General features: G+C 34.5%; 2 protein-coding genes across 2 annotated transcripts; both read left to right on the forward strand.

Annotated features, from left to right (window-relative positions):
• The first annotated feature begins 1,251 nt into the window (after positions 1-1,251).
• Positions 1,252-23,333, forward strand: LOC149826848 (elongator complex protein 5-like). The gene is made up of 7 exons (XM_090018388.1): positions 1,252-1,388; positions 1,465-1,557; positions 3,877-3,950; positions 4,015-4,047; positions 4,144-4,190; positions 9,755-9,824; positions 23,137-23,333. Exons 1-7 carry the CDS (start codon positions 1,252-1,254, stop codon positions 23,331-23,333), a joined length of 651 nt encoding a protein of 216 aa, XP_089874514.1.
• On the forward strand, positions 23,139-24,306 carry LOC149826849 (elongator complex protein 5-like). Its single transcript, XM_090020141.1, has 4 exons — positions 23,139-23,229; positions 23,451-23,521; positions 23,643-23,704; positions 23,975-24,306. The coding sequence occupies exons 2-4, from the start codon at positions 23,454-23,456 to the stop codon at positions 24,148-24,150; spliced, it is 306 nt and encodes a 101-aa protein (XP_089876267.1). The 5' UTR covers positions 23,139-23,229; positions 23,451-23,453; the 3' UTR covers positions 24,151-24,306.
• Positions 24,307-25,639: the final 1,333 nt, after the last annotated feature.

Consider the following 25,639-nt stretch of genomic DNA (forward strand, 5'->3'; position numbering starts at 1 on the left):
GTGTGTTTTTCTTTCTTTTTCCTGGGGTTTATGGTTTTGTATTTTTTTTCAATTAGCATATAGAGTTTTGATCTTGGTTTTTAAAGTGAGATGAATGTTTATTTCTATGTTTTTTCTTTTCAACCAACATTAAACATTATTCCACGCTTGATTTTAGTTAGAAACTTAAAATTTTAGGTTTTTTTTTCAATTAGCATATATATGAAATTATGAATGATGTTTGTTAGGACTTAGGATTTAGGTTTTTTATTTACTTTTCTTAAATAGCATGAACACTTAATTAGGTTTTAGAGAATTTTGTGCTTTTTTTTCAATTAGAATTTTATTTTTTTTATTTTGATTTTTTGGTTCTTTTTTTTAATCAACGTTAGGCATGATTCCACATGCTTGGTTTTGGTTAGAAATTTAAGGGTTTTGTTAATCTTTTTGTTTCAACTAGTCTATATGAATCATGCTTGTTAGTATTGAGGTTTTTTATTTTATTTTTAATAGCATGAATATTTAACCAGGTTTTAGGGTTTCTCGAGTTTTTTTCCAATTAGCATTTGGATTTTTTATTTTGTTTTGACATAAGATGAATATTTAATTAGGTACTTCTGTTTTTTTAATTAACAACGTGATTGATTATTCCAGATGCTTGATGTTAGTTGGAATTTTAGGTTTGTTTTTTTTTGTTCAAGTAGCCCATGCATGAATGATGTTTGTTAGGATTTAAGGTTCTAGTTATAGTTTTATAGTTTTTCTATGTTTTTTTTTGTTTTTCAATTACCATTAGGCCTAAATCCATGAATCCATGAATAATCAGCAATGAATGCTTGATTTTTGGTTAAAATATTAATGGTTTTGTTTTTATCAATTAACATAAATGCATAATTTATGATGTTTGTGAGAATCAGGGTTTTGATTTGGTATTTTCTAAAATTACATGAATGTTGAATTATAGTTTTAGGGTTTTACGCACTTTTCTTTTTCAATTAGCATTCAACGTGAAACCATGAAGAATTAATACTTGATTTTGGTTAGAACTTTGAATATTAAGGGTTTTATTTGTTATTAGTATCGTTTATTAGGAGTTATTTGTTCTTTTCAATGTGCATTTGTGCCCACCCTAGTTTAGATTCTTGGATCTACCCCTGGCTCCCTTTAAGTAAATCATCTCTCTCTCTCTCTTGCTATTCAGAAGGGTCAGAAGTACTCTCAGAAGAGAACAATGGAGGGTTTGGGTCTTTAGAGTTCTTAGGGTTTTGAGAGATGGGGGTGTTGGAGGGAGAGCATTTCCCTGCCTTCATGATCAAGGACTCGTTGAGCATTCAATTGGGTTTTCATATTTTTTATCACTTCCTTTGCAACCTTTGGTCCAATGTCTCCTCTGGAAGATCCCAAGCTCGGTAAGTTTGTTACTCTTTCTCTCTCTCATTTTTCTTGTTGGGTTTTGATGGTTGAATTTGATTTGTTCTATTCTAGGGGATTGATGGTCATCACATTAGCACGAAAACCTACTTACTATTTCAACTTGTTGAAAAGGAGAGAGATTGATATGACACCCTCGGGGAGATGGTAATCTCAGAATACCATCACCACCATGAATAGTTCTGAAGCGTCTAACTGTATTTCTCATTGTTGTTGTTATTATAGTCATGAGTGGCATTTTGTTGTCGGATTCATAAGACTAAATTCCAAGCAAGGATCTGAAGTTATAGCGGGGATTGTTTTTGGAATCGATACCACATGGATTGGTTAGACTTTTGGTTGTCGCAAAATGCTAATATTTTGCATTCTCGGCTATTTTGACATCAAATAATCAAAATTTTATGAAGTTTCATTCGTGGTTACTTGCATAAAGTAGACAATTTATTTATTTATTTCTAATTTTCTTTTTCAAATTCAAAGCTTTGTTGTCTTGGTTTATGGATGTTGATAGATAGCTGGTGATATACCATTATCACATCTAGTTTGGAACTGCGTGGGTCAAGATGCCAACCCATTGTTCTTGATAATTTGTTGTAGCTTTGAGTGAAAAGAAGAGAATGCAGAATAAAGCAAGATTCGTTTTAACAATAGCAGCATATAGTAGAACATGTTCAGATTGGACTTATTCTGCCTTTATATCCTGTTTAGGCAGGTCATCCTACCTCCAATTAGTATCAGTAGTCCTAATGCTTCATAGGACCAAAGACATCTTATTATTATCATGCCATCTAAATTCTGTTGTTCATGTTATCTTGGTCATTCTTTTGCTATTTCCATTTAGGTAGAGTCTTGTAGTGCTTTATGGATTATAACAGGGTATTCTTGCTATCATTCTGTCCATGATTGAGGAGTTTGATTCTTTCAGGCATGTGGGTTGAGGATGGACGATTACTTTCAGAAACAATCAAACAACAATATATGGTTGCAATATATATGATATAGAGGAGCTATTGCACACTTCCTATTTGACATCTGAATGCTGTATATGAACTTCTGCCTATATATCAAATTATTCATTGGGATTTGAAGATGGCATCTCTTGATCAACATGGGCTATAATATTGTTCACCAATACAATAAAGTGATGCAAGAAAATAATTGAATTTCGACAGTTTGTATGAGTTCTCAGAGTTGTCTAAGACGTCTTAAAACCATCATGTATACAAAATTTCCTATTTTTTTGATAATAGGAAATGGCCCCTTGTATTTCCTACTGAGGCCTTTGTTTGCACCGTAGAAGGCTTTGTATTGTTGCCATAAATTCTTTGATAGTAACTAGTTTTGCAGCTGGAAACACTTGCTTTAACCAATATGACTTAACCATTCATTAAGGGGTAGATTACTGGAGGCTCCGCGTTCAAAGAAACTTGGTTGTTCATCTTTGTCCTAAAAGTAGTTCTGGACAGGTTGTTCATCTTCGTCCCAAAAGTAGTTCTGGACATAAAGCAAAAATGAACTTAGTTATTGATCTATGATAAAAAAAGTAGCTTGGCAAATCAAGAAAATTTATTCCACTTAATACTTGCTATTTTGGGATGGCTTCTCAAAGTGGCCTTGCACAAGCATTGATTGCACCAAAAGAAAAGTGCAATACTGTTAGGAACACCAACTTGAACAAAGATTTGACGTTTGAGCAGATGGTAAATGCTTGATATAAAAGCTGACTATTCATATCAATTGTTTATTGGAAGTTGACTCATACTCTAAGTTTATAAGTTGTAGATTGTTAATGCACACATGCTAGTGTTTATCCTCACCTTAATAGCTTTCATGACATTGATACCTACATATAAGAAGTGCTTCCATGTGGGGTTGAATGAGATAGCTGGATGGTTAGGTCACACTATCATAAACAAGGGATCTCGGGTTCAAATACCACGGGGGCCATTCCCCGGCTCAGGTATAGAAAAGAAAAAGAACGCTTCCATGTGTTTAAACCAAAAAATCCCCTAGGTTTTTGAACCGATAAGTCCTTTATGGATGTAGCCATGTAGGTGCAGTTGTGGAAAGATTTAAGCCACACAGTCTACAATGTCTCAAGTTTTCCATCGATTCTTTTTTTTTTTTCATTTATTTCTTGCCCTCTTTTCTTGTGGATAAAATTAATGGTTTTCTTCTAACCAATAAATCATTATCTGTTCCCTAACCCCTGGACCCCCCACTATTTAGTCTAGTTTCTAGATTATTAGGATTGATATATGCAGATGTCACCATTCTTGAGTTAAGATTTATTTTATATGAAATTGAGAAGCAAGAGGCTGTTTGTGTTTCCATTTGTTCTCCATCAAATGTAGTTAATTTAATTCATAACTTGGTGTTTTCATTGGAGGATATTTTATGCTTGTAATTGATCTTATTGGAGGATATTTTATGCTTGTAATTGATTTATGCTTTTTGATGGCTCAGGTTTCAGATTTTAGACTGCTATTCAGATCCTCTTGGCTGGAAGGACAGACTTTTGAATTGCACTCAAGAATATGTCAAGGACAATAGTGACTTGTCCCATCACTCCAATGTGTCCCTTTTTAAGGATATCACTAAATAAATTACTCTCTTCTATTATTGATCTTGGCAAAGGTATCCTTTTACTGGTCTGTTGTCTTGTTGATGTGCCATGACCTGCTTTGTGATTGATAAATTCCTAAATGCCATTTACATATACGGCTTATACAGAAACCATCGGACATGGGAAAGGTCGATTTTCAGTAGCAATTGATTTGGTAACTTTTTTCTTAATTCATTTTGCAATTATATTTGTATAATTATTTCAAGGTCATATCATCTAGTGTTTTGGTTTGTTTGACCTTGTACATTTGTTTAGATCTTTTTCTTACCTTCTAATAAACTGGTTGTGGTTTATTCTTACGTGCATATTTTGACATATTTGGCGAGAGATAATTTGTGCTTCCCGTAATATTATTCAGTACAATCACAAGTAATAGTATGTTAGCCTTTTATAATAGATGAAGTCAACACAAAACATGCCCAGAAAAATGAATTTAAATTCTATACTTCAATTATCTGGGCGATTTCTTGTCTTCACCTCTATTTCACGTATAGCAAAGTACAAGTTAATAAATAGTCTTACCAACTTGACCATTTTTTAGTGGATGGAATACGAGACTATCAATGTGTATTTAATAGCTACCACATTCCTAAACCCTTAAGTATACCAGCAGTCAAAAATGCAAATGATCAGTGATTGGTAATTGTCGTTTGCTTTATTTCTCAAGTATTGACCACTATGACTGCTAGCAACCACCATAAAAAATTGACCACTATGACTGCTAGCAACCACACGTCACTTTTCCTTCCCTTGTGTTATTTGTGCCTTTTTTTGCCCTAAATCTTCTCTCCCGATCGGACCCATTCCAACATCCAAGTTGAGCTTGCTGGTTAGATTTCCAGCAATGTGAAACAGATCTTGGCAAGCTACTCTCTCTTTCTCTCCCCCCAAACCATCAGCCATTTCTTTGATTCAGATGAACTTTTTCTACCAAAACCCCTTGTAATTTTGTTAAGTTTTCTCACTCCTTCAATCTTTCTCTTTTTTTGTTGTTTATTTAGATTTGAATGGGTGAGTTACTCGCAATTTTTTGATATTTTACGAGAAATAACGGTAAATTTAAGGCTAAAATATTAGTTGAAATTAAGATGAAAATTAAGTTATAATTCAAGCATTAATCATGATTCAAAATAAATTTCAAGTTGAGAATTCATTCTGAATCAGGATTTTAATTTTTAATCGGATTTAATTTGGATTTAAGCTGAACTTAATGAAATGAAATTTGAATTTCAATATTAGTTCGGTTTTGAATTTAGTGCGTATTTTAATTTGGAGTCTCATTATATTTCACTTTCAATTTCTAGAGTTTTATCAAATCTGGATTTTAATTTGGAAATTTGAATTTAGATCGGATTTGGATTTGAATTGGGATTTAATAAATATATTTCGAATATTATAATTAGATTTGGGCTTGAGTTTAACCTAAATTAAGATTTAATTGGATGTCAATTCAAGTTTGATTTATACAATAATTTGATTCTTCGTCGAAATTGAATTGAATTTAGATGTAGTACATGTGGTTCTCCATAGTATTTATAATTAATAAAGTTTTTTATGAGAAAAAATATAAAAATACAAATTAACTTAAGATAAATTATAAAAAATATCTAATGAAAAATTAAAGTTGATTTTAGTGAAATTCGCATTCATAATCAAATTTTTGAAAAAGATAGAATTTAATAAAATAATTGGTAAATTTTATCGAAATAAAATCAAATATGATTTCAGATGAATTTAGGATAATTTGATACGTGTGTAATGTAATTTCAATAATTTTGAATTTAGTTCATGAGTTTAAAATCCAATTTGCAAAAAAATAAAGTACTCAAAACGATAATGGGTCCTATCAACCCTAGTGAAAATCATCTTCAAAATATATTTTTAAGAAATTAGAATTGTGGTTAGAAAATAAATAACTAAACTATTTTAGTTTAGAGACATTTACATACATTTGAAAATAATTTGAATTTCATTTAAAACTTATTATAGTTTCGAAAGAATTGAAATCCAAAATACTAAATTAAATTAATTAAAAATAATTAATTAAAAACAATTAATTAAACAAAAAATGTAATTGAATTAAATTGAATAAGAGGGTAGGAGTCCATAGGTGGGCCGTCCCATCATATGTGGCACTTCCTTGTTAACTTAAAGAAAAAAAAGTTAAAGTTTTAAATTCACAAGAGTTTTAAAAGTTTTCAAACACAAAATGTTTTAAATCATAAAGTCAAAACTTATCAAATTGCTTAGGTAAGACCTCCCAAGGAGAGAGACATCTCGCTGAGTGCTAAAAAGAAAGGAAGTAAAAAAAAAAATGGGAATAAGGAAAGTGGAAGAAGGAAAGAAAGATGAAAAAAAAATTAATAATATACATAGTAACCTTTAGTCAATACCTTGCTATTCAAAGAAGAGTATTGACTTGTTTTAATGAAAAACTCTTTTAGTAAGTAGCCAAACAAAGGGGGGACGTCCAACCCATGTGGATCCCCTTTGCTTAATGTATATCATATGAATGACTATACTTAGGCTAAACCTAAATCTAGTTAAGTAGGAAATAAAACATAAAAACAAAATTATGAAATGCAAAAACAAAAGAAAAGAAAGGGAGAAACAAAGGAGAAAGAAAATTATTGGAAAATGAGGGGTTAGCCAGCTTATATAGGGGTTGGGGCGGGGCTCACGCCCCCCCTTATTGGTTTGGTTTTTTTTGGTTCTCTTGTTTCTCTCTCTCTCTCTTTTCTTGTTCTTTGAATTTTCTTTCTCCTCTTTCACTAAGGGGATTTAGACCCATGTTGAACGAAGGTTGAGCATAGGGCTGTAGCTACCGTACAAAAGGGAGAAGACAGATCGAGTAGAATAACCCGTCTTTTGGCAATCGGATTCATAATTTTTGTAAAAAGTAGGGAGTTTTATACTCTACACGTAAATCGGAACTCGTAGGCACGAGTTATTCCGATTTCTATTAAGAACAAACCCTATACCAAACCCCTCATGTGTGGGATTGGTGTTGGGGTTTGTCAAAAATTGAAAAGAGAGGGTTTTCGAAAGAAAGCCCTTCTCAAAATCGTGTTTTTGGAGTTCAAATTAATATATTGTAAAAAAGAAAAGCTTTCGAAAAGTCTAAATTGAATTCATGAAAAGGGGTGTTTCTGATTTCCCCAAGAAGAAATTGGTTCCTCTCCTAAAGTGATCGAATTACTGAAATTAAAAAAAAATGAACAAAAATTATGTAATGCATGTTATGGATTTATCATAAAAAAAATCGTAATTTCTTGAAATTAATGTAATGTTTATTGATTTCTTATAAAACTTTTAGTTAGAATTCATGGTTTAATGTTCATGTACATGTGATATGATGCTTAGTATGTTTTTGTTATTTTTGTCACGAAAAAATACACATTGTTATGCTTGTTATTGCAAAAATACCGAAACTATTTATGAGAAAATAGGGTTCGGAGAGACGGATCAATTTTTCGGCCTAACAGCTGAGAAAATAGGATTTGTTTATAGTAGATTATATAAAAATCATGTGATATTATTTTAGAATGCATATTGTCCGTTATTAGATATTTTCGGCCTGACACCCGACTGGTAAATCATTTGTATCTCCTTCGTCCTGAAGAGTTTTTATGACCGGTTTGTTGTGTTGGAAAACTAACAAAATTTCACACCTTTTGTGAAATTTTGAGCTTTTTTCTCGGATTGAGCATTGAGTGACATTCGGAACAAAAAAGTACAGGTGTGCACTAAATTGGTCGTATCTCCCTCGTTCAGATGAATTTTTACAAACGGTTTGTGGCATCAGAAAACTGACAAAATTATATGCAAAATATGAAAATTTTAACTCTGTATGCTAAATGCAATTTTTTTTGTAACTTCTGTAACAATCAGACATAATTGAGTCTTTACAAGTTTTAAACTAGTCCAAGATCCGTTTAGCGTATGCTTGCGAATTCTATGTGATTCATGTGTGCTTTTGCGAATGAACCTTGTACTGAATATGAACTGTTAAAAAATAGTTTATGCAGGGAACTAAGTGCCAATTATGAGGCATGAATTGAATAATGTGCTAATGCACTAGCTTGCCTTCATGGCCTTTCACTATTGAATGGGACGGAAGAGTACCTTTTGAATCAGATGCGAATGTTAATGAACCATGTATATTGTTTTTATATGACTGACATATACATGATGATAATGTTGATGATTGGATGCATTTAGTTGTAAAGGAAAATCATCGTTTTATTGTGCATATGTGCTTAAGTTTGAAATAAAAAGAAGCATGTGCATTGATATTGAATCATGTGTCTTCAAGGGTACATCCATGGGCTCTGAAGAGGCTGAATCTCATAAGGTTGTTGCTTCCCAACCATGGAGATGGGGGAAACCTTTGTATTATACTGCAACGTAGAGGATAAAAACTCACGAGTGAAAAACTGACGCATCGGGATGACGGCGTTAGGAGCGCCTTCTCGATACGCTCTTCCCTCACTCGTAAGACTGGTAAAAGGTGCTCGGCCAAGCCAAAGCCACATTTGTTTGAAAATACTGTCTGCGTCATGGCCCTGATCCAGGTTTAAGCCTGTATTAGTACTCACAGGGCTAGGAACTGTAACCTAAAGTGATTACGTATTAGATAGGCATGACATGCATCATATAAGAAAGAAAACCTAATTAAAGATAATAAATGACTTATGCATACAATCAACTTTTGCAATGATAAGTGCATGCATTTTTAGTTGTTCATGCATATTTAATTGTTCGTAGTTGAGTAGATGATTGATTTAAAGAATTTTTTTGATTGTATGCTTTAGTGACATGTTCAAAATCTATGTATGTAATTCTGATGTATTTAATCTTGTTTGAATGTATGAAAAATTGAATCAATTTCTGTCTACTTGTTTTAATTTATGTGTTTGAAATAACTCTACCCTGCTGAGACTTAGTTGTCTGACCCTATTGAATTTAAATGTTTTCAGGTATCGAATGAGTGCATAAGCGATGGTAAGAGGTTGCGATAGGGACCGAGCCAAGCCTTTTTCACTCCTTTGATTGTTTTGGATTGCGAGCATTTATAAATGCTTAAGTCTCTGATTTAAATTTTAAAATGAATTGTTATTATTAAATTTTAAATGTAATAGACATTTATTTAATTTATAGATGGTTAATTTTTAAGTTTAATATATATGTAAAAAATGATGCGATCATGAAGTAATACGCCAAAGTTTTTATCTCGTTTGAATTTTCGCTGCAAATTTATAAAACCGTTTCAAAAAAGAAAAATTTTACACGATTTTCGGGATAGAAAATTTGGGGTGTTACAGTTACGAGAGGGAACAAGAAATAGATGTAGCCAAATTTGGTTTAGAGGGTTAACTTTGTTGCTCGTTCGCTCTCACATCTATTCAAGTCAAATGAAAGTCTGATTTACTTTTACTTTTCGCAATATATTTTTTCTTTTCACATTTTCAGTATTCTTTCTTTGTTATTGGTTTTTACCTGAAAATTCTTTTTTTACAAAATAATTTGTAATAGACTCAAATTAGTTTGGTTTATCAAATCATTAGAAAATTGATTTATCCTTTGAACCAGTTTTTAATAACATAGCTGGATTGGAAGCTTTTCATGACAAATTGAATTTCTCTATGGTTCTTAGCTTGTCATTGTAAAATCCTTAGGTTTTCTTTTTTCTCTTATTTTGTATCTGTGTTGTTTCAGGTAAGTGAATTGATTAGACATTCATCACTGCAATTGGTATCTAGCCTCATAAACAATCTTCGTAGCCATGGTATGTTATCATATAGTTGAAAATATCCACCTTCTGATGTCCTATTATATTTTTCTTCAAGATTGAGAAAGAACTAAAGATGATAGCAGGATGTTTCATTATCTTCTGCAAAAGGTGTTGGCCAGGGTTGCTTTGCAAATATTAAGTTTTTCAATGGACATCACCTTACATATATTATGTTAGTGATATAATTCTATTGTGAATGTTATTGATTTTTTTTCCTTACATATAATGCTTTATCTTATGCAACCTTATTTCTACAAGTTGGAACTTGAAATCATAGAATGAGAAAAGTTAGTGAGGATCACATAATTATGATGTGGAAGCACCGGGCTAGAAAAGAGCACTTGCCTAGGCAGACAAACACACACATATAGGGTTTTTTACTAAGATGTACCTGGCCTCTTCAATGTTGAGTATTTCAAAAACATACCCTATTTTTCCTAGTGTTCAATCGATCATATAAAATAATTGGAGGAGAACTCCGATCTCGATCTAATGGGGGCTCCCGTCTTCCTCACGGGTGGTGGGTCAAAGCAAAAGTCATGAATGACGAGGGTGGCCTCTTCAATGTTGAGTATTTAAAAAATCTAACCTATTTTTCCTAGTCTTAACCAAATAAAATCTTCAAAAAACTTGCATTTTACACACAATTTCTTCTGATATCATTTCACTTTTTATAAGTGCAACAAGTTGACAATTTTGTCCTTTCTATGACAAAGCTGAAGAATATCTCCCTCCTTTCGTCTCTCATATTGTGATCAGGCTAATCTTCACCAATGCCTCTTTGATCTAGCAAAAATCTTTCCTGAATCACAATGCACACAGTCACACACACATGATTTAGGCATGGCATCTATTTTACATTTTTGTAGATCTTTCTGTATTCATTTTCTTTTTTCAAATTTTAATCAAGCCATTAACAATGTTATGTTCATGCTAGCACCTCAATGATGTTTCTTCATCATGCACAATAGGATGCAACTTCTTGCTTGTTATTTAAGGTTAGTAGTAATTCACAGCCATGTTGGCAATGATGCCATAGTGTTAATAATGGTGGATAAGTGATGGATAATGCATGCGAGAGAATATTAACTTCAGCTACTGGTGGATATAAAATGGAATAACAGAGGAAAAATGTTTCTATGTTATTGAAATAGGCAAAAACCTGGGTATAAGTTTGAAGGTTTTGAATGTCTAAAAAAACTAGGGATGTTTTGTAAATAACCATCAAATTTGGGTATGGATTTGAAGGTTTTGAATTGTCTAAAAGAATCCCTGATTTAGGAAAACTCCACTGTAGAGTTTGTTGAGATTATTAATTTTGGAATTAGATATAAATATTAATTTTGGAATTAGATATACACTAAAGCATTCTTTTGCGGGTTATGCTTTTTTGTATTGTTATAACTGTAGTTTTAACACTTAGAGTATGTTTGGTTGCATCTCATGTGATTTGGAATCACGTGATTTGAAGTCATATGATTTCAAATCACATATTCCACCATGTGATTTGGAATAACATGAGATTCACTTCAAATGTGATTTCAAATCACATTCCATTTCTCATTTGCATGAGATTCCAAATCACATGTTTGATTAGCCGTGCAAATGAGATTCATTTTCTTATTTGCATGAGATTCCAAATCACGTTTGAATGCAAGCAAACATACCCTAAATTTTTAGTTCTTTTATTTTTATTTTTATTTTATATTGAAAATGGATTCATGCATAAGGAGCCCCACATAGAGCCGTTGGGGCTCCCAACGTCTCTATGGGGAGCCCCCAATGGGTCCCCTTTTTTAACCCTCATTTTTTGTATAAATAGGGGGTTCCCCCCTCTTGTATTCTATGACCTTTTAGGCCCTCATTCAATAAAGCATATGTAACTTATGTCTCTTTGTAGGCTTATTGTGGTGTCCCTTAGAGGACCATTTTGTTATTTCCCATTATGGGGTTGTGTTTGTCCAATGTTGGACCTTATGAATGCATTATGTATTAAAATATGGATCAGATATGGATCTAGTAGGAGATCCATATGGATCGTGTATACTCTAATGTAATTTGTTTTACTAACACATGACAATTTTGTCCATGTAAAAATGCTCTAACCCTATTTATCTTAATGAAGTATTAGTGTAGTTGTACAGAAAAGTAAAGGCTGCCGATTTCACCAAAGAAGTCTCTCTCTCTCTCTCTCTCCTCGATTTTTACATCAAAACACGCCAGTTTTGACATGGTATCAGAGCAACGACAGTACTAGGAGTAAAACGAGTTCCATCAGAGACTTGAAAAGTTGCATCCTCATTCTCGTCAGGTCACGCTTCATTTCCAAAAAGGTGAGTTCTCCTCCTCGACAAGTCACGATATTCCTGTTTCTCCTTTTCCTTTAGGTTTCTCTCCTCGTTATTCCTGTTTCCTCTCGTTATTTCTGGAAAAGCTGATTCCACGTATTCTTTCACGTGAATCTAGCCTGGTCTCTCTCCTCACGTGAATCTGATCTGGACTGATCATTCACCCCAACCGAGTTCCTCTATTTACGAGTTTCCCCTGTTTCACGTGTCCTCTCACGTAAATCTGGTCTGTTCTGGACTGGTCACCCCAGTCGAGTTCCTCTGTTTCGAGTTTTTTTCTTTTTCTGTGTAGACTGGTCAATCCAGCCAAGCTCTCCCCTTTCTTTTGTGTGTGTTGTCCTTATTTCACAAGAATCTGCTCTGGTTACTCAGATCTGCTCATGGTCTGAGACAATACCCAGATCAACTGTCCAATACCCTGTTGTGACATTCTTTAAAATCCTGTCGTGACCTTCTCTGGTTCTTCTATCATAAAGCCGATTTTCGAGTCCTTTATGATATCAGTCTCATTTCAGCCAACCTTGATCTTTCTGTCATAAAGTCTATCTCTCATTTCAACCGACCTTGATCTTTCTGTCATAAAGTCTATCTCTGCCATAAATTTCTGCAAATGGATAGTTTAACAAACTCTGTTCTTTCTTCCAATTTCTTGGGGCAACTAGTTTCCGAAAAGTTAAACACAAACAACTACCTGACCTGGAAAAGGCAGATTACTCCCTTCATTCGTAGTCAAGACCTTTCAGGTCACTTGGATGGCTCCATTCCAATGCCTCCAGAATCTATCACACAACAAGCCAAAGAGGACGAAGGATTGCCAAACATCATTCGCAACCCTGCTTTTGTTGCTTGGATGAAGCGAGATCAGGCTCTCGTTGCGTACATAACTTCCACATTGTCGCAAGAAGTATTAGTTTCTATTCCTGATAATTGCACAACTAAAGTATTGTGGGAGACTCTAGCTCAGACCTACTCTCAGATATCAGAGGCTAAGGTGTTATTTCTCAAACGTGAATTCCAACTTTTGAAAAAGGGGGCAATGACCATTATTGAATTTTTAAATCAAGTCAAAAGTATCACAGATCAATTGGCCATTGTTGGATATCCAGTGTCAGACAAAGAAAAAGTGCAACAAACATTGAATGCCCTAAGATCAGAGTATCATGTTCTTGTCACTTCTTTATTGTGCTTGCCGACGTTGCCCAGTTTTGAAGATTTACGCGCTAAGCTATTCCAGTACGAGATGTCTTTAAAAGGCATGTCAGATGCTTCGGTCGGACAACCATCTACATATGATGTTCTTGCCACAGGGATGATTGCTGATCGTGCACGAGGAGGGTGCGGTAGAGGCAAGGGAGCACAACTCCAGGGTGGACGTGGGCTGCTACCTACACCAAATTTCACTGCCAGTTTTCAAAAACTTTTCCCACATGCTACCAGTGCAACAAACGTGGTCACATTGAAGCCAACTGTTGGTACAACCCCCAAAATCGTAATAGAATACAAAGCAATAGAAATGTTGGCACATCAGGAACTGCAGGTACCTTTCGGGTCAATGATGATGCTAAGGATCTCCTTTTGTCTGCTATGGCCAACTTGAACCTGAAACAGAATGCTGATGGGATATGGTATGTGGACTCTGGGGCAGCAACTCATGTCACTGGCAATGCAGGTAAGTTCTCTACTTTGATTCCCTATTTTGGTAAATATAATATTGTAACTGGAGATGAGACTCACCACCTTATTTCAAACGTAGGCAATGTTCTTATCCCTTTGTCCGAGTCTTCCTCCATTCCTTTATCTAATGTTGTTCATGCACCAAATATAAAGAAAAACATTATCTTTGTTTCTAAGCTTGTTGATTCTACTAATTCATCTGTGGAATTTACTCCTACTTCTGTCTTTGTCAAGGATCTTCAAACGAAGGAGATGTTCGCTAAAGGAGAGCGACGTGAAGACATGTATGTCTTCAATGAAGATCTAGCCTCCAATGTCCTGAAGCCCAAGTTTGATCATGTCTCTAAAAGTATCCTAAGTTTATCCAAACGTAATAAGCCAAATCTTTGGCATTCTCGTCTTGGTCATTATAGTCAAGTCTTTATTGAAAAGTTAGTGTCCAATGGTTTTCTTTCAGAGTCTGTTTCACCTTCATTAAAGGATAAAGTGTGTCCTAATTGTCAGATTTGCAAAAGTCATGTACTTCCTTTTCATCAAATAAATAAAAGAGCTTCCATAACTTTTGAGATATATGTTCTGATGTTTGGGGCCCAACCCCTAATCCATCCTCTTCTGGAAGTAAATATTATGTATCCTTTATTGACAGTTTCTCTCGCTTTACCTGGATATTCTTTATGAACACAAATCAGAGGTTTTTCTTATTTTCCGTTACTTTCATGCCTACGTTAAAACTCAATTCTCCAAAAATATTCAAATTCTCCAATGTGATGGAGGTGGTGAGTATTCCTTCAAAGAAATTTTAGATTTTCTCCAAGAAAATGGGATACATCGTAGAGTTTCTTGCCCGTACACTCCACAATAAAATGGGATTGTTGAACGTAAACACAGACATATTGTGGAAAGTGCAATGAGTATGATGCATGGTTGTAACTTGCCTATTAGTCTTTGGACAAAAGCTTTTCACACTGCCACTCATGTGATAAATCGTCTTCCTATGCCTATCCTTGAAGACCGGTCTCCCTATTATGTTCTTTTTGGTGTACAACCTGACTATGATGAGTTACGAGTTTTTGGATGCAAATGTTATGTACACATTGATAAATCGATGAGAACTAAATTTCAGGACAAAGCCTCTATCTGCCAATTTGTAGGTTATGCAGATGAACACAAGGGTTACAGGTGCTATGACCCCGCCAATAAGAAGATCAGAATTTCCAGAAATGTTGTCTTTGATGAAAATAATTTTCTAAAAAATAAAGCAGACCACAATCATGAACATATTGACGCAGCTGCTAATTGGTATGATCCATGGCTCAGTGCTGAACTTATTTCACATATTACAGAACATACCACTTTGGTTCCTGAAAGTGTACATGATAGACAGCTTCAGATAAGGCATTAGAAACATAATGTCCGAGATACAAATGCAATGTCTATACCAGGAGACCCAGAGAGCAAATAGATGTACCTGTTGGAGAACAAGAGGCATTGTCCAGTAATAAAGAGGCACCAAGAAGATCAGGCAGGATAAGGCATCCTATTGAAAAATGGGTGAGTTATGATAACTTCTTTATGGATTTTCAGATCTTTCTATCCCAGATTGAAAAGCACGAAGAACCACTTGGGTTTTGTCAAACTGTTCAATCTAACAAATGGATTGAAGCAATGAATGAAGAGATCGAGGCACTTCATGAGTGTCAAACATGGGAGATAGTTGGTCGTCCCCCCGATAAAAATGTTGTTGGCTCAAAATGGGTGTATAAGATTAAGTACAAACCAGATGGTAGCATTGAACGATACAAGGCACATCTTGTTGCCAAAGGTTTTACTCAAGAATACGATCAAGATTATGATGAGACGTTCAGCCCAGTAGTGAAAATGGGAACTATTCGTATGATTCTTGGCCTGACAATTGAACATGGGTGGCCCCTTAGTCAACTTGATGTTAAAAATGCATTCCTTCATGGGGATTTGAAATAAGAAGTTTACATGGAGCAGCCTCAAGGCTATGCAGAGGGAGACCCAAAAGAATATGTATGCAAATTAACCAGAGCATTGTATGGTTTAAAACAAGCCTCTAGGTCATGGTTTGAGAGCTTCTCCTTAGAGATTCAGAACCACGGTTTCATTTGTTCCCAACTAGATCATTCTCTATTCATATACGGTGATGAAACCACTATGGTTTTCTTACTCATATATGTTGATGATATAGTGATCACTGGTAATGCTCCAGATCATATTCAACGAGGTAAAACTTTACTAAGCATGCGGTTCAAAATGAAAGACCTTGGAGAACTGCGATATTTTCTTGGTGTAGAGGTGGACAGACAGGATGGAAAAATGTCATTAACTCAACATAAATATACTCTTGATCTTCTGGCCAAAGCAGGAATGACGGATTGCAAACCTGTGCCTACACCCAGTGTTGTCAATCAAAAGCTCAGTATTTGTGATGGTGAGTTATATCCTGATACAAGCAAGTATCGCAACTTAGTGGGCATGTTACAGTACCTTTTGCTAGACCAGACATTGTATATTTTGTAAATCAAGTATCTCAGTTCATGCATGAACCGAAGACTGGTCACATGGATGTTGTTAAATATATCCTTCGTTATCTAAAAGACACGGTGGGTGATGGACTCACATATGCTCAATCTCCTTTGGGGACACCAAAACATGACATATTGGCCTATACAGATGCAGACTGGGCAGGAGATCCAGATGAAAGAAGGTCTGTTTCAGGATACTGTGTTTTCATTTGAAGGAATCTTGTCTCATGGAGTAGCAGAAAACAAAAGGCTGTGGCAAGATCTAGCACAGAGGCAGAGTATAGATCTATGGCAGCTACCACAGCAGAAGTGACCTGGATTAGGCATCTACTTACAGAGATGCGAGAGGATATCTCAAGATCGACTCTTATGTGTGATAATAGAGGCGCTATACAAATTGCGTTAAATCCGGTTCATCACAGTCGGACTAAGCATATTGAGGTTGACCAACATTTTATCAGACAAAAGATAGCAGACAAAGAGATTGAGCCGGTTTATGTGCCTTCAGAAGACCAAGTCGCTGATATGTTCACTAAAGGTCTCACAAGTAACCGTTTTTGGTACCTGAAGAACAAGTTGCACATGGTTCACTCCCATGCACAACTTGAGGGAGGGTATTAGAATATGGATCCAGTAGGAGATCCATATGGATCATGTATACTCTAATGTAATTTGTTTTACTAACACAGGACAATTTTGTCCATGTAAAAATACTCTAACCCTATTTATCTTAATGAAGTATTAGTGCAACTGTACAAAAAAGTAAAGGCTGCCGATTTCACCAAAGAAGTCTCTCTCTCTCCTCTTCTTGATTTCTACATCAAAACACGCCAGTTTTGACATTATGCATTCTTGTAATTCATTTATGCATACTTTCTAGCATGGTATCAGAGCTCGGTTGGGATCGAGTTGTTCTTTGGTGCATCGGGAAACGTGTTATTCAAGAAAATTTAAAAGAAAAATGGTGAAGTATTCATTTCTCTCTCTTTTCTTTCTTAAAGTTATTCAGTATGCATTCTATTTCTTTAAGTGTCGTATGAAGAATTTGATATGTTTTTCATGTGTTCTCTTTGTCATTATGTCTTTTTATAAGAATTTGAGTTACTTGATACTCCATAGAATCTTTTTCGTATACATACTTTTAGATATGTTTTTCTTTGAAAGTTTTAAATGATAATTTCTAAAAACCGGTGAACTTGTTTTTTGAAAAATTAGATATATGATTGCTCAAAACTTGCTTTAATGGGCCGATAAAAATTTATGACCATTGGAGCTTTGAATTTATATTTTATGCCTAACTTTGTTTGTAAGAATACCTTTTATATGAATGGTAAGTCTTTAAAGAAAGTTATGTTAAGATTAAAATGTTTGTGAGATATGTAGTTTGATCACATACTCTTCTACTTTCTCATCATATTTGTTGTTTCGTATTGAAGGTATGTGTTTATCCACTAAAAGGTCTTATATATGGCTTCTTATAATATCGTGTTTTTTTTGAAAAAATGCTTGACATATATGAAAAATTCCTTATTAAGTTTTGATTCACTTACTTAATGTGTCCTTTTCATATGAGCAATATTTGATTAAAAAGGCTTTTTATAATACCGGTTGAATTAAGTTTTAAAATGGTCTTATGGAATATGGTGATTTTCTTTGTTATCTTTATACTCTTAAAGATTCTTCAATTTGATTTAAAGAGTTTATCTCATTGTAAAATTTATGGTCTTCATTAATGTTTGTTGCGTACTTATTGCATTAGGAGTTGGTAATAACCTATTAAGTCATATGTTTTTGATAAACTTATGAGTTTCGAATTTTTCCTCCGATTTTATAGATTTATGCCATAGTACAATCATATTTTGTTATAAGGTTTTTTAATAAATCTATTATTCTTCTTTGTTGGGATTTCTCCCACTTTAATGAAGTTTTCCCCCTCCTTTGGGAATTTTGTGTGTTTTTGTGTTTGATCTCTCTTTAAGGAGCCTTTCGGTCCTTACAATCTTCTTGTGGGTATATACTCTTTTGTGAGGATTTCATGGTTGTTGTGAAGAAGATTGTTTGTGAGTATCTTTCTCTTGCGTAATATCCTTCAAAGATTCATTAATACTTGTAAACCTTTGTGAATCTTTTGAGATTGGTTGTGAGCATCATTTTTAAGTTACAATAGTGGATTTCATAAGATTTTCAAACTTCATAATCTTACCATCTTTATGAATGCCTATATTGGCCTAAATTTGTTATTTGTTCATTCAAGATTATTGTCATTCAACATCTTGTATTGCATAAAAGTGCATCTATTATCATTTGGTGTGCATATAATTGCACTTTATATCTATTATAGTTAAGGCTTGTTTTGACTCTTTGATTATTCCAAATCGGTTCTTACACATGATGTTGCTTAATATTTCATGATTGTTTGTTGCATGATAAGCCTTTTTGGTATAAATGACTTCTTTTGAAGAATTGATCATGATTAAGCATAATTCGTGTTTATGCAAAATTGTTGTTATAAGGCATATTGCTGTGATTGATTATATTGGACCTTTGATTTGATTTTTTTCAAATCGGCCCTCTTCGTAAAATCACTTATTTGGAAAATGATTTCCTTATGTGTTCATTACCTTTTTATGACATTTATATTTATCCACCAGAGGTTGTTATATGATGCATCAATTCTTTTTGGCCTTGTTATTGTTATATTAGAGATGTTTGTTGAGGTGAGTTATGGGTGTCTCGTGCTATGTCATTTTAGGTTGTCAACTTGTAGTTTGACTTTAAAATGACTTCTTATGTGATCTCTAATTATGAGTGTGTCACTCATTTGTTTGTGGTCGTTGTTTTTATGGATGCTTTTAATTATGTATACTTGTGATGGATGTCTAAAGTTTGAAACCTTAGTGTTTTAAGGTATATTGAGAAATTGATGTTCTTTAATTGTATTTTCATTACAAGCTTTCTTGCCTCTAATGTCTTCTCATTTTATGCCTCTTATCTAAGTGTCAGCATATGTAGACAAAACATATTGTTCACACCTTTGTGTGTGTTGGTAGCCCTTTGTTGGCTTTGTTCTCTTGGTCTAGTAGCTGAACACACTTGTCTTGAGTGTTATTATATGTAGACAAGACACGTTGATTCACACCATTGTGTGTGATTTTTAGTCTATGTTGGCATTTGCGTCTTTGTTCTAGTCGCTGAGATGTATGCCCATGGTTGACTTCTTTCACTCAATTCAAGTGTTATTTTATGTAGACAAGAGATGTATTGTCACACCTTCGTGTGTGTATTCTCTTGTTCTTGTCGTGGATACACTCATTTCAAGTATTATTACATGTAGACAAGAGGTATTTTTACACACATTTGTGTGTGTCTTTGGCCTTTAATGACATTATATTTATGTTTTTGTTCTAGTAGCTTATACACTTGATTTATGGGTATTAGAGGACTAATGAGGTAGTTGTTTGTAGTGGATGAACTATTATTGAAATTTGCAAAATTTCATTCATAATTTAATTTTTTTTAAGAAATACAAGTGGATCATATCATTGTATACATATTTTGAAATCAATTTGATATTTTGGCATTTAATCTATGTATTAAGTGCTTATGGTTTTTCGGCCACCTTTGTATTTGATATACATAATGAGCTTTTGTATTTGCAATCATTTGAGTGAGATTTTCCTAAATGTGTAAGGTCCTCTACTCAAATAACATTCATTCTTGACTCTTGGGTGGATGTTTTTAATATACTTAGATTATGTTTTTCATATGACATATGTTTGACATAGAACTTCTCTCTAAAGATGTGAAAGACCCTATTGTTGACTTATGTGTGTTAAATATGCTTTTGTAAAGCCCCATCTTGGGATCTCATATATTGAAGTCCATATTCGTCATGCCTTTGTGCATTTGTATCAGTGTCTTTGTGCACTTATGAGTGTTCTCCTTTGTGCCTTTATGCACTCTTTGTTTTTCTTGATTTTTGTTACACAAAGTTTCTTTTTATAGAAAATTTTCTTATACCTTTGTATACTTTTATTCAAGTGTGTCTTTGTACACGTTTTTCTTTGTGGTGTTGGTACTTGTAGTGCACATCTTTGAAGACTTTTTCACATTTAGTAATGTTCTCTTCTTAGTGTGGCCTTTGTGCCCATATCCTTCTTCAAGAACATAGTGTGTTTTATCAATAGAGTATTTAAGTTTAAATCATTTTTGCATAATACTCAATTGAAATGCATGAAATATCTTTTGAATAGTTGTTGTGATAAAAACATATGGTCAATCTTATTTGATATCTTTTATTTGATTAAGATATAAAGATATTTTTACTTGGAGTTCTTTTGGCTTGTTCTACAGGATCACCAAGATGAGATGAAGGAAATATCTATGATACATCATGGAAGGAACTTGAGGATGATCATTAAAGACAGTTTAAGACTGACATTTGCAAAGTTCTTTCATGTGCTCTAAAGATGATGACTGTCATTGAAGATTCTTTGAAGACTTAAAACCCTCTTTTTTGTATCTTCAAACTTTTTGTTATCCCCACGTGAAGTTTGAGGGGGGGTGTTAAATTATATGTGTGTGTGTGTGTGTGAAATACCCGATAGGGGCATTTTGGTTATTTTACATAGTTGTTTTTAGAAACAACTATTTTATGTAATTAATTATTTTTAGTTCTTTTATTTTTATTTTATATTGAAAAGGGATTCACGCATAAAGGGCCCCACATAGAGCCGTTGGGGCCCCAACGGTCAATGTGACCGTTGGAGCTCTCAACGTCTCTATGGGGATCCCCCAATAGCTCCCCTTTGTGACCGTTGGGGCTCCCAACGTCTCTATGGGGAGCCCCTAATAGGTCTCCTTTTTCAGCCCTCATTTTTTGTATAAATAGGGGGGTCCCCCCTCTTGTATTCTATGGCCTTTTAGGCCCTCATTCAATAAAGCATATTTAACTTATGTCTCTTCGTAGGCTTATTGTGGTGTCTCTTAGTGGACCATTTTGTTATTCCCCGTTGTGGGGTTGTGTTTGTCCAATGTTGGACCTTATGAATGCATTATGCATTCTTGTAATTCATTTCCGCATACTTTCTAACACATTAAACTATCATTCTTGAAAAGTTCAGCAGAAATTTTCATTGGCTTATGGTGGCACTGGACTAATTGACTGTGGTAAGGACTGCTAAGACCATTAAGCATAACTGATTTGAGAGAAATTCACAACAAAGTTGGTATTTTGGTAAAGAGGAATTCATGTAAACTTCCCCATAGTCATATTAATACCCCTTTGCAGAAGTATTTTTGTCATATGAAACTAGTGTTAGAAGACTATTGCCAAAATGACAGGACATAAATTGGAACTGTATTTGCTGCTGGAAGTGAAAAGGGAATAATCTCAGCAAAGGGCTTCAGCCAGCCTTGTGCAACTTGGTGAAGTACTCATGGAGACGATCCTAGCAGAATTTTTTTAGGTTATTAGCTATGAATGTATGATATTTTTGCATGCAACCATTCCTGTAAGTGAAAAACATGGTGTGGATATTTGGATCTTGACATTTCATGTTGGTGCTTGACCAGGGTTACCGGAAATTCTACTTACATGTGTTCTGGGAAACCGTTTCCAAAACTGAAAACCATGTGTTTCCGAAACTTGTGGGAAACTTCTAAAAAAGCTGGGGAAACCCTTTCACATCACATGGGAAACCTACTTGTTTTATATGAAAAACTCATATCCCTTGTTTGGGAAACATGTTTCCATACATTTTTTCAAGTTTTTTCTTAAATACTTTTTTCAATGTAATCATATATATTATAAATTTTTTTATTAATCCTTACTATTTATCATAATATTATTAAAAAAGTAAACTTGTAATATTCTTCATCCATATTGTTGACATTTGCACTTTTTCTCCACCCCCCCCCCCCCCACCACCACACACACACTATATATATATATATATTTATTTATTTTTATTTATATAATGTTTCCCGTTCTGTTTCCCTCGTTTCCATTTTTCTTCCTGCCAACCTTGTGCTTGACCAACCATCATAACCTTGTGCCAAGGTAGATCTTACAGAACAATGTAGTAGAGAAATGGTCAGTCTAACTGAATGCCATGGTGCATCAAGAAATTGTTATTAAAAATAATCAGGAAACCCTTGGCAAATATTGCAATAGACAGTTCATATAAAATGCTCTTCTAACATGCTATAAGTATTCTACTATCTATGAAAATCTTTAAGTATTTGCATTCTTAAAATGTCATTCTAGCCAGCTTGTTGAATTGAAGGCTACAAAACCTTGTTATCATATGTAGCCACCTTGCTAAATTGAAGTCTATAATGCATTGTAACATCCTTCATTGAATTATGTCCTGATAGTGCTCCTTTGTTACAGAAAAACATGCATCTTCTCTGATTTCCCTTTTGCTTTCAATTCATGATCTTCCAGCTGAGTTGCACACTTGCACATGGTTGGTGCCATTGACCTGCTGATCAGGTGGCTGGGCATCAACTTGGGAGTTTCAATGTGAATATTTTAATTTGATCTTGAATCATCTAATTGTCAGCAACAATTTGGGTCCGGTAGAGGCCTGTGATTTGAAACTTTGATATTTGGCTTTTGGTTAATAGGTGATAAGTATTGTCTTCTAGTTATCAACTTTTGTATTCAAAATTGTTTTCTATGCAGTGTAATTCAAGCATTTATGGTTCACTGTAACTTGTTTTGTGCTGCAGATCAAGTTTCATCTCTCCTATGGTTAATGCATTCAGACCTCCACAAGCCTAGGATGGTTGCAGCTCTTGAATATCTGTCCAGTATGGTTGCAGGTTTGGAGCTAATGGCTCACATACCTATAGTTGCACATAGTAGCAATGACAACTTATGTAGATTTGAACAGGACTCTAGGGGCAAATTACATTTATGGCGTTGAAACGGAAAAGTCAAAATTCTAGTAAGCTCTGTGTGTGTGTGAGAGAGAGTACATGCACACACACACAGATATATATATCCATACAAAATCAATGATAGTGTGAATAATTTTTTGTAGAACATGGAGGAGTTAAATTTGTACCAGTTTCTTCGCGGAATGGTGTTAACAGTGAAAGCAGTCTACCAAAGGTGAGTTATTCTATATAGGCAAGGACATCTATCTTTGTTAACATCTTGGTATTGAACTTAGAAATTTTGACACTAATACCATTTTAGACACATTCCATTCTGTGCACTTCATCTTCAATAGGTCCAGTTCAATCTCCAGCTTACAGAGAAGGAAAAAGTTGTACTTTCCTTTTGAACACCAAGGTGCAATTGATTCCCCAACTTTTCTCCATGCCATACTCTACTTGGCGGTCTCACCATGCTTAGTTTTAAGCTTTTTTTCCTTTGGGATTTTGTTGGGGGCTTGGGGGTGTTGGAATTTCAATGGCGGGGTTGGTTACATTTTTGGCTGTTTTGTTGAGACTAGTTTGCCATTTGTTCGGCATGGAGTAGTCTTGAAAGTTTCGAGGAAACATCTTTTATAAAATAGGAATTTTTGTGTGCTTAGATTTTGCTGTTCTCTGTCTGTTCCAGGAAACGACAAACATAGAGATATTTATGATGGGCGAAGATCAATTGCAGGTTCACGGAAAAATGACATATCCAGTTCTCTCACTAATGACCCTGTTTCTGCCATTGGTAAACTTAACTTGCAAAAAGATGATGATGGCAAGGGTCAGATACATTATATTCGTGATTCAGATGAATAGCCATTTGATTCTGATGAGGATCCAGATGATGATTTGGATATATAGTTGTATTTCTTGTTTATTGAATCACTACATTATGTATCATGTTTTAGAGGAGGAAAGAGGTTAACTTGTTCAATCATATAAAAGGATGACAATTTTGTACGGTTTTGGTAATTAAGCGCTGAATTTCCAAAGTGTCGCAATATGTCAATTTCATGTTTCATCGCACTTGCGACCCTCATGTCCCGTCATAAATCTCTTTCCCAGGATATCTTGCTATTTTGAAAAAGTGAGTGTTTTTTTTTTATGAAAAAATCTTGCAAAAAATAGTTATATATAAATATGTGATGATGATATTCTAATATTTTTTTTATAATATCATACATTCTTATATTTTTCAATAATAATATATTTACTATTATAATACTAAAACATTGCTTTTTTTATTGGTTAAAAAATAAAAATATTCCCTTGTGTCTTTTGTTTTTAGAAAAATAATTGAATTTGCAAGTGTCACGTGTCCTCATATCCACATATCTTTGTGACATAGCAGGCTGGAACCCAATCTGTTTTCTAATCGGATTGGGTCGGGCTTGAGTCCTATTGACTTAGCGAGCTTCGGTCTGTAAGCCTGTAAACCTCTCCTATCTCGCGTCAGGTAATCCAAATACCATCTGGTACTCAACCCGATATCTACCCCTAGTAACGCTGCACATGGTTTGGTTCATAGTGATAAATATCATGAGATTTATGAAAATCTGGCGATAATATCGTGAGAAATTGCCTGAAAGTTTAAAACGGCAATTTCTGGTGAGATTTTTAAAATACCACAATATCTACGTTTTAAACACAATATCTACATAAATACAGCAATTTAAACACAATATCTACCTTTTAAATGGCTATTTATCATGAAAAAACCATGTGTTTTTATTTTTAAATAACTTTTTGTAATATTTTCTTATAAAAATTAATTTTTTATTTATTTTTTATTGCCAAGATTTGGCCAAAAAAATACAAAATTTTTTGCAAGTTTTTGAAAAACAATATTTTTCTGCTTTTAACGTTTGTCACAATTGGTTAGGTTAGGGGTAGGGGTGGCAAAACCTGACACGACCCGCCAACCCGCCTCTTAGGCGGGTTCGGGTTGGGCTTAAGCCAACCCGTTTAATAAACGGGTCGACCCGCGTAACCCATTTATTAAACAGGTCGGGTTCGGGTTGGGGGTATGCCAACCCGGCTGACCCATTTAATAAACGGGTTAGGCGGGTGGGTCAACCCGCCAACCCGACCCACCAACCTGACCCGCGAACCTGAGAACCCGTTTACTCGACCCAACACATTTATTAAATGGGTTGGTGGGTTGTGTCGGGTTACCCGTTTATTAAACGGGTCAGGTTCGTGTTTGCCACAGCCGACCCGTTTAATAAACGGGTCGGGTTCGGGTTGAGGTATGCTGCCCGCCAACCCGACACGATTGCCACCCCTAGTTAGGGGTGTATCTGCG

This window comes from Nuphar pumila, chromosome 10, assembly GCF_984573655.1.
Source record: "Nuphar pumila chromosome 10, dmNupPumi1.hap1.1, whole genome shotgun sequence".
NCBI classification, from domain to species: domain Eukaryota; kingdom Viridiplantae; phylum Streptophyta; class Magnoliopsida; order Nymphaeales; family Nymphaeaceae; genus Nuphar; species Nuphar pumila.

Excerpts from the sequence above, each read along its gene's own strand:
- LOC149826849 (XM_090020141.1), top strand. The coding sequence starts at position 23,454 with ATGGAGGAGTTAAATTTGTACCAGTTTCTTCGCGGAATGGTGTTAACA. Across the intron at positions 23,522-23,642 it reads GTGAAAGCAGTCTACCAAAG|GTCCAGTTCAATCTCCAGCT; the intron begins GTGAGTTATTCT and ends CATCTTCAATAG. Across the intron at positions 23,705-23,974 it reads CTTTCCTTTTGAACACCAAG|GAAACGACAAACATAGAGAT; the intron begins GTGCAATTGATT and ends TGTCTGTTCCAG.
- LOC149826848 (XM_090018388.1), top strand. The coding sequence starts at position 1,252 with ATGGGGGTGTTGGAGGGAGAGCATTTCCCTGCCTTCATGATCAAGGAC. Across the intron at positions 3,951-4,014 it reads GAATTGCACTCAAGAATATG|AATTACTCTCTTCTATTATT; the intron begins TCAAGGACAATA and ends TATCACTAAATA. Across the intron at positions 4,191-9,754 it reads TTTCAGTAGCAATTGATTTG|GTAAGTGAATTGATTAGACA; the intron begins GTAACTTTTTTC and ends GTGTTGTTTCAG.